Genomic DNA, 17,672 nt, shown 5'->3' with positions numbered 1-17,672 from the left:
ATAACAATTGTTCGTGAGAATGTGGGGGAACAAGAACCCTCATATGTTGCCAGTGGGAACATTAAATGATGCAGCTACTTGGGAAACAGTTTGGCAGTTGCTTAAAAAGTTAACATGTATTTACCATATGACCCAGCAATTCTATTTCTAGGTATCTACTCAAGAGAAGTGAAAACTTTTATCGACATAAAGACTTGCACACAAATGTTCTTAGCAGCTTTATTTGTAACAGCCAAAACCTGGAAATAATCTGTGTCCATCAACTGTGAACAGATAGACCAAAGTGGTATATCCATAAATGGAATATTATTTAGCAATAAAAAGAAATGAATTTGTAAGGAACCCTTGTGCACTGCTGGTGGGAATATAACTTGGCATAGCCGCTGTGGGAAATAGTATGGAGGCTCTTCAAAACATTAAAAATAGAAGTACTGTATGATCCAATAATTCCACTACTGGGTATTTACCCAAAGAAAACCAACACTGATTCAAAAAGATACATACACCTGTTTTTCTTGCAGCATTATTTACAATAACTAAGATAAGGATGCAACCCGTGTGTCCATCAGTAATGAGTGGATAAGGAATATGTGGTGTACACACATACACACACAGGGATATTATTCAGCCATAAAAAGGGATGAGATCTTGCCATTTGTGCCAACATGGATAGTCCTAGAAGGTATTATGCTAAGTGAAAGAAGTCAGACAGAGAAAGACAAATACTGTTGATTTAACTTACATATTGAGTCTAAAAACAAAACAAAAAGAAACAGCCAAAACCACAGAGAACAAACTGGTGGTTGCCAGAGCAGTGGGATGAGGAATGGGCAAAATGGATGAAGGGGAGTGGGAGAGACAAGCTTCTGGAATGGGATAAATAAATCGTGGGTGTAGAAGCATATATGACAGCGTAGGGAATATAGTCAGTGTTGTTGTAATAGTGTTGTACAGTGACAGATAGTGTGCGTACACTTGTGGCGAGCATGGCATAACCTGTAGTTGTCGAATCACTATCTTGTACACCTGAAACTAATGGAATCTTGTGTGCCAACTACAACAAAAAAAAATTTTTATAAGAGAAATGAAGTACTGATACATGCTACACATGGATGAACCTCATAAAACACACTAAGGGGAAAAAGCAAGGCACAAAAGACCACATGTTGAAACAGCAAACTGCATGTGAGATCTAGGTGGGGTGACGAAAGTGTCCCAAAGCTCTTTATGGTAATGGTTGCACAACCTGACGAATTTGCTAAAAACCAATGAATTCTGAATGGCGAATTGGATGATCTGTAAGATATACCTTATATTATCACATAAGATCCTGCAGTGTATCAAAAAGAATGGCCCACTATGACCAGGAACCTTTTTTTCCAGGAAGAATGATTATCAAGAAATCTGTCAAGATAATTATTATATCAGTAACTTAAAGGAGAAAAAGCCATATGATCATATCACAAGGTGTATAAAAGGCATTTGGGAAAAATGTGTTTTTCACATTCTTAGTTTTAAAACTCTGAAGTAAAAGAGGGAGAAAAGAAAAGAGCCCAAATATAATAAAGATGGGTTATTAAATGCTCTAGCAGCTTTCATCCTAGTTGAACATCCTCGTTGAACACTAAAACCATGTCAGTTCAAACCAGAAACAGGTACTCTGTGTCATCCTAGTTATTTACCATCGCTTTGAATGTTACAGCAATTGTAATAATAAAATAAAAATGAAGCAATTGACATAAACGTTAGAAAGAGATGTCCACTGTCCCTGTTTGGTTGTGATTAAGATTGTATGCCTAATAACTAGTTTTATAAGGGAATATAGTAAAATAGTAGATTATAAGTATACAATAATCAAAAGATTTTTCTCTCCAGTAAAATATATGCAAAATGAAAATAAAGATCCATTTCCAACAGCAACAAAAATAATAAAATGTATAAGATCTGTATTAAATTTGTATATTTAATTTTTTAAAAAGGCATATCACCTATATGAAAAAGGTATACAATAAATAGAAAGGCTGCCTGAAAAAACGTAATATCATAAAATGTAAATTCTTCCAATAATGCAGTTCATATTAACATTCCAATAGGATCAAGTTGGTGAAGGGGAATTAGATAAATTTATCTTTATTTTGTAGGGGAATTAAAGATTCAAAATAGCCAAGATCTATGAAAATGAACAGTAAGGGTAGATTTCTATCAAAAAATCAGAATATGCTGGGATGCCTGGGTGGCTCAATTGGTTAAGCATCTGCCTTCAGGTCAGGTCATGGTACTGAGATTCTGGGATCGAGTCTTACACTGGGCTCCTTACTCAACCGGGAGTCTGCTTCTCACTCTGCTGCTCTCCCTGCTTATGCTCGCTCTCTCACTCTCTCTGACAAATCTTTTTTAAAACCAGAATATGCTATCAAGACACTAAAAAAATGTGGTATTAGAATAAGAATAGACAAAAAGATCAATAGAAAAGAAGAGTCAGAAAACAGGTCTCCTATATCCTGAGATGTATTTATGAGAATAATATAACCAAGGTTTGATTCACTTGGAAATGGCGGAGATTGTTTAATAAATGGTGCTGGTACAGAATTGGCCATCTGCCTTGAAGGAAATTAAAATATTCCTTAGCTCAGGTGCCTGGGTGGCTCTGTCGGTTGAGTATCTGCCTTGGGCTCAGGTCATGATCTCTGGATCCTGGGACTGAGCCCTGCATAGGGCTCCCTGCTGAGCAGGAAGCCTGCTTCTCCCTCTCCCCTGCTTGTGCTCTCTCTCTCTCTCTCTTGCTCACTCTCTAGTAAATAAATAAAATCTTTAAAAAAATAAAATATTCCTCAGCTCATAATCTGTTCAAAAATTAAGTTCACATAGATCAATAGGCTGAATAAAAGAAATACAGCAAAAAGAGGTAAGGAAGGGGATAGAGAAACAAGCACAAAAGGAAAATTCATTTTTTAATTTTTTTGCTATTTTTAATTTAAAGTCAGTTAATTAACATAATGTATTATTAGTTTCAGAGCTAGAGTTCAGTGATTCATCCGTCTTATTAATACCCAGTGTTTATTACATCATATGCCCTCCTTAATGTCCATCATCCAGTTACCCCATCCCACCACCCTCTTCCCCTCCAGGAACCCTAGGTTTGTTTCCTATCATTAAGAGTTGCTTATGGTTTGTCTCCCTCTCTGATTTTGTCTTGTTTTATTTTTCCCTCTCTTCCCCTATGATCCTCTGTTTTGTTTCTTAAATTCCTCATATGTAGGAGATCATATAGTAATAGTCTTTTTCTGATTGACTCATTTCTCTTAGCATAACACCCTCTAGTTCCATCCGCATCATTGCAGAAGATAAGACTTCTTTTTTTTCATGGCTGAGTAGTATTCCATTGTATATATATACCACCTCTTCTTTATGCATTCATTTGTTGATGGACATCTGGGCTCTTTCCATTGTTTGGCTATTGTGGACATTGTTGCTATAAACATTGGGGTGCAGGTTCCCCTTCAGATCACTACATTTGTAGAGGTAAATATCTAGTAGTGCAATTGTGGGGTCAGAGGGTAGCTCTATTTTCAAATTTTGAGGAACCTCCATACTGTTTTCCTGAGTGACTGCACCAACTTGTATTCCCACCAACCACGTAGGAGGGTTCCCCTTTCTCAGCATCCTCACCAACATCTGTCATTTCCTGACTTGTTAATTTTAGCCATTTTGACCAGTGTGTGAGGTGGTATCTTATTGTGGCTTTGCTTTATATTCCCCTGATACGAGTGATGTTGAGCATTTTTTCATGTGTCTGTTGGCCATTTGTGTGTTTTCTTTGGAGAAATGTCTGTTCATGTCTTCTGCCCATTTCTTATTTTTTGTATACATATAAGTTTTTCTTTCTTTAAAATTTTGGGATACGGTTTCCTCTAACAGACCAAAATATACCCTAAATCTAATGTATGGTTTGTTCTAGTCTCCAGCCTGATCACATTCTCTCCTTTTTTTTTTCAACCAGCTTCTTACCAGATTCCTTTTCTGCCCATTTCTTGATTAGATTATTTGTTCTTTGGATGTTGAGTTTGTGAAGTTCTCTATAGATTTTGGATACCAGCCCTTTATCTGATAAGACAAGAAAATCATCTTTTAAAAGCAGGGTGGAACCGTATCTATTCATTTGCATAAAATTATATAAATTTTTAAAAAGGGACTCAGTGAAGCACAAGGTATGTAAATTATCGTAGGATAATCACCATTTAGAGTTCTTTGCCCCTTAAGAAACTGGGAAGTTGTTTTTGCTGGTTTTGGGTTTGTTTTGTTTTGTTTTGTTTTGTTTTGTTTTGTTTTTAGATGTGGGAAGGGCCAGGGGAGAAGGAGAGAGAGAACTTCAAGCAGACTCCCTACCCAGCGCAGAGCCCATCTCAGGGCTCGATCTCATGACTCTGAGATCATGACCTGAGCCAAAATTAAGAGTTGGATGCTTAACCACTGGGTCACCCAGGTGCCCCTGCTATTGTTCTTTGAGCCCCATTTAGAGAGGTCGGGTAAATGCAGTCTAATTAGTCAACTTCTACTTACAATTACTCTTCTTCAGTTAAAATCATTTCTAATTTATAAGGTTAAAATGACTTATTTTATAAACCCTAGACAATATAGAAAAGCAGTAAAAAGATTATTTAAGAAGCACCATTTCTCCACTATCCAGAGATAAACACTACTCAGGTTTCAGAGCATACCACTTATCCTCTTCAGTTTATATTTTTCAATGAAATATAAAATGTAAATCTTGTACATTGTAAATATTGCATATTTTAGTTAAAAATAGGTGTCCAGTCTTGGATTTTTTTTTTTTTTTCCTAAATGAGATCCTTTCCATTTGTGAACTATATATTCTTTTAATTACTCTTTTCTTGCTCATTCAGCATACATACTCATTATTCTTTTCTAGTTCCTGGCAGACATGGAAAATAATGCACTTTTTCGGGATGATATAGAATGTCAGAAACTTATTATGGAAGCAATGAAATACCATTTATTACCAGAGAGACGACCCATGTTACAAAGCCCTCGGACAAAACCTAGAAAGTCAACAGTTGGAACGTTATTTGCAGTTGGAGGAATGGATTCAACAAAAGGTATCAAATAATCTTTTTTGGGAGGGAACGTGGGGGTTGGTGGGAGGAATTTTAATTAGTAACACACATGGCCAAAAAGCTCTTTAGAGAAATGGCTGGTTCCAGGACTGGAAAAATACAGGGTAGATCCAGAACATCTTGTAGTGCCACAAAGTAAGGGAGCGCTCAAAGAATAATGGAGAGAGTTCAAGGGACAGAAGAGGCCATTTGTAGAGGCCCCTACTGTCCAAATCTGGGATAATTTCAACACCAAAATAGATAATGATAATAAAAGATGATCATTTATTAAAACAGGAAGTATTCATGAGTCCACACTAATACAAATAAAGACAGGGCAATGCATCATCTTGAATTTCTTCTGCTATAAGGGATATAATTGGAACAAATGATAAGATCCAAAATAAAGTCTGTAGATTAGATAACAGCACTGTATAAATGTTAGTTTCCAGATTTTGATGACTTTAGTGTGGTTTCATAACAGGGTTTCTTGTTTTGAGAACGCTACGCTGAAGTATTTAGGGTACAAGGGCATGGCGGTGGGTTTGGGAAAGTATACATACCATATACATTGAAAGCAAATGTAAAATATCCGCATTTGGAAAATCTTGGCCATGGGTCCCTGGGAATTCTTTGTACTGTTCTTGCAACAGTTGTTACTAATGGCAACAATAATAGTAATAAACATTATATATAGTTCCTACTCAGTGCCAGGCAGTGTGCTAGAAGCTTTCTGTGTGTTATCTCTTAGCGTACATTGATCTCCCTTCCTTCTGAATTCCTAGTACTAATAGCCTTCCATCCCCTGACAGCATCTCTCTGAGTTGGGACTACATCTCTGAGCTCAACTCATTCTACTTCTCCCCTCACCCTTTCTGTTCTAGCCCCACTGGCCTCCTTGTTCATGTAACAAGCCAAACATTATCCCACATTGGGGATATTACATTTGCTGTTCCTTCTCACTGGAATGCTCTGTGCCCTAATTTTGGAATGCCTAGCAGAACTTATCCACTGGGATCTCCAAACATCAGTCTAACCAACAAGGCTTCCATTGGCTAGTCATGAGCTGTCCATCACTTTCTAGTCTTGTGCATACCTCTTTGTATGTCATTCCTCTGCTTCATGGTAACAAAGGGATAGCTGTAGATATTATCCCATATAACATAGTATGGTACTAAATGTTTATAGTAACTTGAGTTCTAAATATAGGCTTGATCACTTAATGGTAGAGAAATATGTAAAGTTAAATAGCTGGTGAGAGTTACAGTATAAATATTTGAAATGTCTTGAGAGCCCCACAGTCCAGGTAATCAATACTTACTAAGTATTTCCTCTATGCCTTGAACTGGAGCTCAGCTTTGTAATCCTTACCAGCATTTCTTCCTCTCCATCTTTCCCTCTCTTTTTTAAGGCTGTAATTGTTATTTTTGTATTGCTTGTACTCTCGTGTTGCTTTTATTTTCATATTTTCAGCTTGCATGAAAGATCTAGTCTTTCAGCTTTCATCTCAAACTCTGTGTGTTCAGGTCTTCTCTGAACATGTCTCCCAGACTCGGGGGTTGGAACTGAAATTCATCATTTTTCGGTGGCATCAGTGGACACCAACCCTGGCTCATTTAGGCCGAGAAGGAAGGCCATGGAGAAATGGGCAGGAACTATGTCCACTGCACCTTCTTTATAAAACCTGCCTTGGATTTTAAGTCCTAGATTCAAGTATCTGTTTTACTAGCTGCAGGCCCATCCTGGGCCCAAAACTTCAAGGAGAGTGAGGATGAGTATCTGTCTTCAACTTTATGGGAGATGGGGTTCCTGCCTCTCAACAAAGCTCTTTGGTTCCGTGGGAAGTTCCTCATGCATGAGAAGGGGTACCCGAAGTAAATAATACATTTTCTTTCAAATCTTATCTTCTGACAATCACCCAGTCTTCTTTCAAATGGGTCCTTTTTTTTTTTTTTAAGATTTTATTTATTTATTTGACAGAGAGAGGGAGATCACAAGTAGGCAGAGAGACGGGGGGAAGCAGGCTCCCCACTGAGCAGAAGCCCTATGCGGGGCTCAATCCCAGGACCCTGAGATCATGATCTGAGCCAAAAGCAGAGGCTTAACCCACTGAGCCACCCAGGCACCCCTCAAATGGGTCTTATTCTTCTAAATTTCCATTGCTACTTTCCAGTTCCTGGTAGCCTCCTATCAGCCTACATCTTTTGATCATGTCCATTGAGTGTGAATAGCATTCCTTTTGTTGTTACTCTGGGCCAGGCATGACGTTAAGCCCTTCCCCTATCATTTTTAATCTCATGTTCATAATATCTCTAAGAGCTGAATGTTGTTATTGCCCTAGGATACCTGTGCTTAGAAGAGTTCAAGGTCTTCCGCAGGAGTACACAGTTAATTAGTGATGGAATCAGGATTCAAAGCAGGCATTCACTCAGGAGACTACACCCTCTGCTTCATTACCTCTTCTTTAACATGCACTACTCTGCTCAAAAAGGATAGCATTCTTCATTTCTTACCACCTAAGATGCCAGTTCCTTTTTCTAGTTCCCAAGACTTTCTGTGATCTGGCCATTGTTACTTGACCAACTTTATTTCTGAGCCTTTCCTAGATGCCAGTTTCTCTTGCCTGTTTGATTCAAGCTATCTTCCTTGGCCTTAACTTACTTTGTACCCAAAGTCTTTGTAATGAAGAGCAATTTGCATTCATTGGATGGCAGTCTTATCACTGGGATCTTGGTCCCTCCATATGTCTTAGTAAAGGGCGCAAAAATAAGCTGCAAATGTTTCTTAATACCCATGAAGGAAAAGAATATATTTCTGCTTACTTTTTTAAAGGTTAATTATTTAGTATAAGTCAGGGAAGTTCTAACCTTTTATATAGAATTTTATAATTATCAGGAATTTGTTATTGGGGGATATATATATATATATATTTTTTAAGATTTTATTTATTTATTTGACAGAGATCACAAATAGGCAGAGAGGCAGGCAGAGAGAGAGGAGGAAGCAGGCTCCCTGCTGAGCAGAGAGCCCAATGCGGGGCTTGATCCCAGGACCCTGGGATCATGACCTGAGCCGAAGGCAGAGGCTTTAACCCACTGAGCCACCAAACACCCCATTCCGGGGATATATATATATATATTTTTTAGAATTATGTTTGATGGAATGCCTGAGTGGCTCAAGCAGTTAAGTATCTCTCTTCGGCTCAGGTCATGATGCCAGGGTCCTGGGATCAAGTCCTGCATCAGGCTCCTTGCTCAGCGGACACCCTCCTTCTCCCTCTGCCTATGTTCCCCCTGCTTGTGCACCCCCCCCCCGCTTTTTCTGACAAATAAATACATAAAATCCTTTAAAAAAAAAAAGAATTATGTTTGGTCACACCAACATACTTTTCTGTAACTTGTTTCCATCTTAACTAATTACATCTACAAAACCCCATTTTCAAAATAGTTTATATTCTGAGGTTTTGAGTAAACATGGATTTGGAGGGGCATTATTCGACAGCCTTTTTTTTTTTTTTAAAGATTTTATTTATTTATTTGACAGACAGAGATCACAAGCAGGCAGAGAGGCAGGCAGAGAGAGAGGAGGAAGCAGGCTCCCTGCTGAGCAGAGAGCCCGATGCGGGGCTCGATCCCAGGACCCTGAGATCATGACCCGAGCCGAAGGCAGCGGCTTAACCCACTGAGCCACCCAGGCGCCCCATTCGACAGCCTTGATAACAATATTACTTCCTTTAAAGTTAAATATTATAGGGATGCCTGAGTAGCTCAGTCGGTTAAGTGTCTGACTATTGATTTTGGCTCAGGTCATGATCTCAGGGTTGTGAGATCAAGCCTTGAGTGGGGCTCAACTGGGAGTCTGCTTGGGATTCTCTCTCTCCCTCTTCCTCTGCCCCCCTGAAAATAAATAAATAAATATTTTTACAAATTAAAATTAAATTAAACACTATATAAAGATCCCATAAAAATACCAGGTTTTTTTTGCAAAAATGTCACAAGAGATTATGCTTTGACTTGTTCAGTAGATATCATTGTGTTACAGTTATTTATACTGTGTCTATTGTTTAACTATTTAAATTATCTTTCTAGTAATGTATTTGCATTCTCATGCAAATATTCAATGGTTATGAATAAAATTTGAAAAGTGAGTGTTAAAAAGCAAATTTATGTTTGGTGTTGGCTAAGGAAATTTTACTCACCAATTCATAGAACTATGATACTGCTCAGTGAACTGGAAGTAAAATAACTTCACATGAAAAAAATATATTCCTTAAACTCATTAGTGAAGAAAGATGATTACTATTGGCTTTTTATTTAACAGAATGAAGACATTTTTAAAGATCAAATTTAGAGTGATGAATAAAGAATACTATTACATAAAATAATCTGAGTGTATGAATAAAATCTCATTATACCTAAAAATTATAAAGAAAGATTATTCAAGCTCAAAAAAACCTTTCGAACAACCAAGGAACTCTATTTGTGGCTTTGAAGAATACAGAGATGGTGGGGTGGGGTGCCTGGCTGGCTTGGTCTGTGGAGAGTCTGGCCCTTGATGTCAGGGCTATGAGTTCAAGCCCCATGATAGGTGTAGAGATGACTTAAAAATAAAATCTTAAAAAAAAAGAACACAGAGATGGAAAAAGACTTGGAATCTACCCCACATAACCAAATAATTTTGTAGGGTAAATTAAAAAAATAAAAACTGTAACATATGAGAAAAAAAATATATTTATATACATATATATATCACAAAACTTTCTGAATTTTAGGAGATTATTAATAGTATTAGTGCTCTGATGAACTAATTATAACAAATGCTTTAGAATAAATACTTGTCCTGATTTTAATTCTATAAAGATAGCTCTGATTACATGTTGTGTTAGAAATGTAGAATGAGAGACATAAAATAGATTCTGATCAAACACTTCATAAATGGAGGTTGGGTTCTTTTAGAGGGGTGGGACTTTTACACTTCTTTTTCACTTCATAAAACAAGAGAGTTCCTGGAATCCTTTAATCCTTTTTTTTTTTTTTTTAAGATTTTCTTTATTTCTTTGAAAGAGAGAGTGAGAGGGAGAGAGAATCTGAAGTAGACTCCATACTGAGTGCAGAGCACAATGTGGTGCTGGATCCCATGATTGTGAGATCATGACCTGACCTGAAACCGAGAGTTGGGTGTTTAACTGACTGAGCCACCTGGGCACCCCTGGAGTCTCCTAATTCTTAAAAAAATGTAGGCAGGACCAGATAGTTACTCCCAAACTTCCCACACTCATAGTTTCCAAAGTTCATGATCTGCACTTATGCTCTTGTCCTTCCAGGTTGCAGGAGATCTGTACCCCCTCCCTCCTCCCAGGAAAGCCAGCCCCACACCTGTGTTCTGACACTGCTCTTTCTTCCCTCCTCAGGAACCTCGCCGTTAAGTAGAACCCCTTTAGCTTCTTTCCTCGCAACTAGATCCTCCCCATTAGCATGTGAGCAAACTCAAGTTTACCCAGTTTTTTTTTTTAAGATTTTATTTATTTATTTGACAGATAGAGATCACAAGTAGGCACAGAGGCAGGCAGAGAGAGAGGGGAGGAAGCAGGCTCCCCGCTGAGCAGAGAGCCCAGGACCCTGAGATCATGACCTGAACTGAAGGCAGATGCTTAACCAACTGAGCACCCAGGCTCCCCTTTATCCAGTTTTAAAGCAAAAAAAGCAAAACCTCTCTCAACCCACTTAGTATCTGCTCTCTCCTCCCTTTTATAGCCGAACTTTCATAGAATCATCTTTGCTCATTGTCTCTTATCTCCTCACCTCTCCATCATGCCTTAACCACTCAGACAAGGGACTCTCCACAAAGTTATTAATGACCTCCGTGATGATAAATCTAGTAATATTTTGTGGTCTTCATCTTACTAGGTCTTCTTGGTAGCATTTGATACTGTTAGTAGTTTTACTTGCTACAAAATTTTCTTTAAGTTTTTATTTAAAAAAATTTTTTCCCTCTTTACAGTTAATTTTCTTAAAGATCTAATTTATTTATTTGGAAGACAGAGAGAGAGAGCGAGAGAAAGCACAAGCGAGGTGGAGGGAACAGGGAGAGGGGAGGAGCAGGCTCCCTGCTGATGTGGGCTGATCCCAGGACCCCAGGATCATGACCTGAGTTAAGTTTTTATTTTAATCGCCTGGTGCTCATCTTGACAAGTGCACTCCTTAATCCCCATCCCCTATTTCGCCCATCCCCCACCCACCTCCCCTCTGGTAACCATCCATTTGTTCTCTCTCGTTAAGAGTCTGCTTCTTGGTTCTCCTCTCTTTTCTTTTCCCTCATTATGTTCATTTGTTTTGTTTTTATTAAATTCCGCATATGAGTGAAATCATATGGTATTTGTCTTTCTCTGACTTATTTCACTTAACATTATACTCTCTAGCTCTGTCCATGTCATTGCAATGGCAAGATTTCATTCTTTTTCATGGCTGAACAGTATTTCATTGTGTATATATACACCACAGCTTCTTTATCCATTCATCAATCCATGGACATTTGGGTTGCTTCCATATCTTGGCTATCATAAATAATGCTGCTAAAAACATAGGTGTGCATGTATCCCTTTGACTTAGTTCCTTTTTTTGAAAAATAGGCTTCATGCCCAGCCTGGAGCCCAATATGGGGCTTGAACTCGTGACCTCGAGATCAAAACCTGAGCTGAGATCAGGAGTCGGTCAATTAACTAACTGAGCCACCCAGGCACCCCTGAATTAGTGCTTTTGTGTTCTTTGGTTAAATACCCAATACTGCAATTGTTGGATCATAAGGTAGTTCTATTTTTAACCTTCTAAGGAACCTTCATACTGTTTTCCAGAGTGTCTCCATTTGCATTCCCACCAAGAGTGCCACAGGGTTCTCCTTTCTCTACATCCTCCCCAACACCTGTTAATTTCTTCTGTTGTTGATTTCAGCCATACCTCGTAGTTTGATTTGCATTTCCCTGATGATAAGTGATGATAAGCATCTTCTCATGTGTCAGTTGGCCATCTGCATGTCTTCTTTGGAGAAACGTCTGTTCGTCTTTTCTGACCGTTTTTTAATTGGACTACTTGGTTTGGGGGTGTTGAGTTATATAAATTCTTTATATTTTGGATATTCACCCTTTATCAGATATGTCCTTTATAGATATCTTCTTCCACTCCATAGGCTACCTTTTAGTTTTGTTAATTGTTTCCTTTGCTGGGCAGAAGCTTTTTATTTTGATGTAGCCCCAGTAGTTTATTTCTGTTTTTGTTTCCCTTGCTTCAGGGAACCTATCTAGAAAAAAAGTTGCTGTGGCCAATGCCAGAGAAATTACCAACTGTGTTCTCTTCTAGGATTTTTATGGTTTCAGGTCTCACATTGAGGTCTTTGATCATTTTGAATTTATTTTTGTATATGGTGTAAGAAAGCAGCCCAGTTTCATTCTCTTCCATTTTGCTGTCCAGCTTTCCCCACACCATTTGTTGAAGACACTGCTTATTTCCCATTGGATATTCTTGTCTGCTTTGTCAAGATTAATTCACCATGTAACTGTGAGGTTCTTTCTGGGTTTTCTGTTCTGTTCCATGGACCTATATGTCTGTTTTCCTGTGAGTACCATATTGTTTTGATCACTATAGCTTGTTTTGTAATATAACTTGAAGTCTGCAATTGTGATGCCTCCAGCTTTGCTTTTCTTTTTCAAGGTTGCTTTGGCTCATTGGAGTCTCCTGTGGTTCCATACAAATTTTAGGATTGTTTGTTCTACTTCTGTGAAAAATGCTGTTGGTATTTTGAGAGGAATGCAGTAAGTGTATACATTGCTGGGGTGCCTGGCTGGCTCAGATAGTAGAGCATGTGACTCTTGATCCTGGGGTTGTGAGTTCAAGCCCCACATTGGACATAGAACTTACTTTAAAATAGCTAGCTAGATAGGGGCACCTCCATGTCTCAGTTAAGTGTCCAACTCTTACTCTGAGCTCAAGTCTTGATCTCAGGGTCATGAGTTCAAGTTGGGCTCCACACTGGGTGTGAAGCCTACTTAAAAAACAAAACAAAACAAAAAAACAGATAGATTAGATAGATAGATAGATGTGTAGTTTGCTTCAGGTAGTGTGGACATTTTACAATATTTGGTCTTCCGATCCATAAGCATGGAATGTCTCCATTTCTTTGTGTCATCTTCAGTTTCTATCAGCAGTGTTTCAGTTTTCAGAGTATGGGTCTTTTACCTCTTTAGTTAGGAATATTCCTAGGTATCTTAATATTTTTGGTGTAATTGTAATAGGATTGTTTTCTTAATTTCTCTTTCTGTGCTTCATTATTGTGTCTAGAAATGCAATAGATTTCTGTACATTAATTTTATATCCTGTTACTGAATATATTTATCACTTCTAACAGTTTTTTTGGTGCAGTCTTTTGGGTTTTCTGTATATAGTACCATGTCATTTGCAAATAGTTGAACATTTGCTTCTTCTCTACCAATTTGGATCCCTTTTATTTCTGTTTGTTGTCTGATAGCTATGGCTAAGACTTGAGCTTTATGTTGAATAAAAGTGGTAAGAGTGGACATCCTTGTATTTTCCCTGACCTTTGGACAAAGGCTCTCAGTTTTTCTCCATGAAGGATGATGCTAGCCTTGGTCTTTATTATGTTGCAGTATGTTCCCTCTAAATCTACTCTGTTGAGTGTTTTTTATTTTATTTTATTTTTTTTATTTATTTGGCAGACAGAGACCACAAATAGACAGAGAGGCAGGCAGAGAGAGAGAGGGGGAAACAGGCTCTCTGCTGAGCAGAGACCCTGATGCGGAGCTCGATCCCAGGACCCCAGGATCATGACCTGAGCCGAAGGCAGAGGCTTTAACCCACTGAGCCACCCAGGCGCCCCTACTCTGTCATTATCATAAATGAATGTTGTACTTTGTCAAATGCTTTTTCTCTGTCAGTTGAGTCTTCTTCAGTTTCTTTCATGAGTTCTGTAGTTCCTTGTGTACAGATCCTTTACCTCTTTGGCTAGGTTTATTTCCAGGTATCTTATGGTTCTTGGTGCTATAGTAAATGGAATCGATTCTCTATGTCAGTTGAAGTGATCATGGGCCATCTGGGTGGCTCAGTCAGTTAAGTGTCTGACTCTTGATTTTGGCTCAGGTCATGGTCTCATTGAGCTGTACATCAGGCTGCACTCTGCACATGAAGCCTACTTGAGATTCTCTCCCTCCCTCTCCCTCGTCCCCTACTCACTCATGCACATGATCTCTCTCTCTCTAAAAAAGAAGGAAGGAAGGAAGGAAGGAAGGAAGGAAGGAAGGAAGGAAGGAAGGAAAGAAAAGAAAAGAGAAGAAAAGAAAAAAGAAATGAGCAAATTGTTCTTATTCTTTCTCTTACTGATGCAGTATATCATGTTGGTTGATCTGAGACTATTGAACTGCCCTTACAACCCAGGAATAGATCACACTTGAACATGGTGAATGATTTTTTTTAATGTATTGTTGGATTCAATTTGCTAGTATTTTGTTGAGAATTTTTGCATCTATCTTCATCAGGGATATTGATGATTTTTTGTGTATGTGTGTTGGTGGTGGCTTTTATCTGCTTTTGGTATCAGGAGAATGCTAGCCTCATAGAATAGATTTGGAAGTTTTCCTTGTTTTTCTATTTCTTTGAATAGTTTGAGAAAATAGGTATTAACTCTGCTTTAAATGTTTGGTAGAATTCTCCCATGAAGCCATCTGGTCCAGAACTTTCATTTGTTAGGAGTTCTTTGCTGATTCAGTTTCTCTGCTGGTTATCAGTCTGTTCAAATTTTCTATTTCTTCCTGTTACAGTTTTGGTGGTTTATATGTTTCTAGGAATTTATCCATTTCTTCTAGGTTGTCCAATTTTTTTCCTATATAGTTTTTCATAATATTCTCTTATAATTGCTTGTATTTCTGTGGTGTTGGTGGCTATTTCAACATTCTTATTTGTGACTTTACTTATTTGGGTCCTCTCTCTTTTCTATTTGTTAAGTCTAGCTAGAGAGTTGTCAATTTTATTTTGTTTTTCTCCAAAGAACAAGCTCCTGGTTTTATTGATCTATTCTTCTTCTTCTTTTTTTTTTTTTTTTTAGTTTCTATATCATTTATTTCTGCACTAATCTTTATTATTTCCTTCCTTCTGCTGATTTTAGGTTTTCTTTGTTGTTCTTTTTCTAGCTTCTTTCAGTGTAAGGTTAGGTGTTTATTCGAGATTTTTCTTATAGGCTTACATTGCTCTACACTACCCTCTTAGAATCACTTTTGCTGTGTTCCAGAGTTTTAAATCATTGTGTTTTCATTTTCGTTTGTTTCCACGTTTTTAAAATTTCTTCTTTTATTTCTTAGTTGACCCATTCATTGTTTAGTTAACATGTTATTTAACCTCCATGTATTTGTGGTCTTTCCAGATTTTTTCTCTTGTGATTGACTTCTAGTTTCAAAGTATTGTGGTCAGAAAAGATTTATGGTATGACTTCAATCTTTTTAAATTTTTGAGACTTGTTTTATGGCCTAACATGTGATCTATTCTGGAGACTGTTCCATGTGCACTTGAAAAGAATATATATTCTATTGTTTTAGGATGAAATATTCCGAGTATAACTGTTAAATCCATTTAGTCCAGTATGTCATCCAAAGTCATTGTTTCCTTGTTCATTTTCTGTTCAGATGATCTGTCCATTGATGTAAGTGAGGTATTAAAGTTCCCTCTGTTATTGTATTATTATCAATTAGGTCTTTTATGTTTGTTATTAATTGTTTGATGTATTTAGGTACTCCCAAGTTGTGTGCATAAATATTTACAACTGTTATATTTTTTTGTTGGATTGTCCCCTTTGTTGTTATATAGTGCTGTTCTTTGTCTCTTCTTATAATCTTTGTTTTAAAGTCTGTTTTTTTCTGATATAAGTATTGCTGCTCCAGCTTTATTAGACATCCATTTGCATCATAAATGTTTCCCCATCCCCTCACTTTTAATCTGCAGGTGTCTTTAGGTCAAAAGTGAGTCTCTTGTAGGCAGCATACAGATGGATCTATTTTTTTTTATCCATTCTGTCATACTATGTCTTTTGATTGTCTTTTGATTTAGTCCATTCACATTCAAAGTAATAATTGATAGATATGTATTTACTGCTATTTTAATACTTGTTTAATGATCGTTTCTAAAGATTTTCTATGAATACTTCTTGTCTTTTTCTCTTTCATGATTTACTGGTTTTCTTTAGTGATATATTTGGATTTCTTTCTCTTTATTTTTTGCATATTTATTCATGTTTTTTGTTTTGATTTGTTTTGTTTTGGTTACCATTAGGTTTGTATATAACCTCTTCTGGATACAGCAGACTGTATTAAGCTAATGGTCATTTAAGTTTGAACCCATTCTTTTCTTCTCTCCTCCCCACATTTTAGGTATATGGTGTCCCATTTTACATCCTTTTATTTTGTGAGTTCCTTGACTGACTTTTTACAGAAATATTCTTTTTCCCGCTTTTGTGTTTCCTACCTTCATATTGTCTTTTGGTCATTCTTTTCTACCAAATACTCTCCTTTAAAGACTTCTCACAGGGCTGAGTTTAGTGGTCATGAACTCCTTTAGTTTTTTGTTGTTTTTTTTTTGTCTAGGAAACTCTTTATCTCTCTTTCTATTCTGTATGATAGCCTTGCTGGATAGAGTATTGTTGGTTGCAGATTTTTCCCATTTGGCACTTTGAATATGTCATGCCACTCCTTTCTGGTGGTGTAAGTTTCTACTGAAAAAATCTGCTATCCTTATGGTGTTTCTTTGTATGTAACCATTTTTTGTCTTTCTACTTTTATTATCTTTTCTTTATCACTATGTTTTGCCATTTTTTAAAGATTTTGTGTATGTGTTTGACAGAGCACAAACAGGGGGAGCAGCAGGCAGAGGAAGAGGGAGAAGCAGGGAGAAGCAGTCTCCCCACAGAGCAGGGAACCCAGTGTGGGGCTCGATCCCAGGACCCTGGGGTCATGACCTGAGCTGAAAGTAGATGCCCAACCCACTAAGCACCCAGGTGCCCCTATTCTGCCATTTTAATTACAGTATGTTTTAGTGTGGATCTGCTTTGATTGCTTTTGTTGGGGGGTCTCTATGTTTCTGGATCTGGATATCTGTTTCTTTCCCCAGATTAGGGAGGTTTTCAGCTACTATTTCTTCAAATAAGTTATCTGCCACCTTTCTGTCCCTTCTTCTGGGACTTCTATAATACAGATGTTAATTATGTTTGATGGAATTACTGTGTTCCCTTAAGTTTATTCTCAGTCTCACTGATGTCCTCCACACCTTTTTCAAGAGTATCCTTTCCAGTGAGAATCCTTATGATCATTGCTTTAAATTCTCCATTAGGCATGTTATTTATATCTGTTTTGCTTAGATTCTCCAGCTGTGGCCTTGTCCTGTTCTTTCTTTTGGGTCATATTCCTCTGTCTTCTCATTTTGTTTAAGTCTCTATGTTTTGTCTAAGTCTCCCTGTTTTTCTATGTTAGAAAAACCAGCTATATCTCCTGTAATGACTTGAGGGTAATGA

General features: G+C 37.6%; 1 protein-coding gene across 4 annotated transcripts in view; it reads left to right on the top strand.

Annotated features, from left to right (window-relative positions):
* The window catches only part of KLHL5 (kelch like family member 5), a 90,748-nt gene that overhangs the window by 50,328 nt on the left and 22,748 nt on the right, over positions 1-17,672 (top strand). For all 4 annotated transcript variants that reach the window (XM_032853281.1, XM_032853291.1, XM_032853272.1 and 1 more), the window contains one exon: positions 4,931-5,117. In XM_032853281.1, the coding sequence (XP_032709172.1) occupies positions 4,931-5,117 (187 nt within the window). The remainder of the gene's footprint in view (positions 1-4,930; positions 5,118-17,672) is intronic.

This window comes from Lontra canadensis, unplaced genomic scaffold (assembly GCF_010015895.1).
Source record: "Lontra canadensis isolate GAN:19392208 unplaced genomic scaffold, GSC_riverotter_1.0 scaffold1, whole genome shotgun sequence".
Classification (NCBI taxonomy): domain Eukaryota; kingdom Metazoa; phylum Chordata; class Mammalia; order Carnivora; family Mustelidae; genus Lontra; species Lontra canadensis.
The sequence above is the reverse complement of the archived record's forward strand: the minus strand, read 5'-3'. Positions and strand labels throughout refer to the sequence as shown.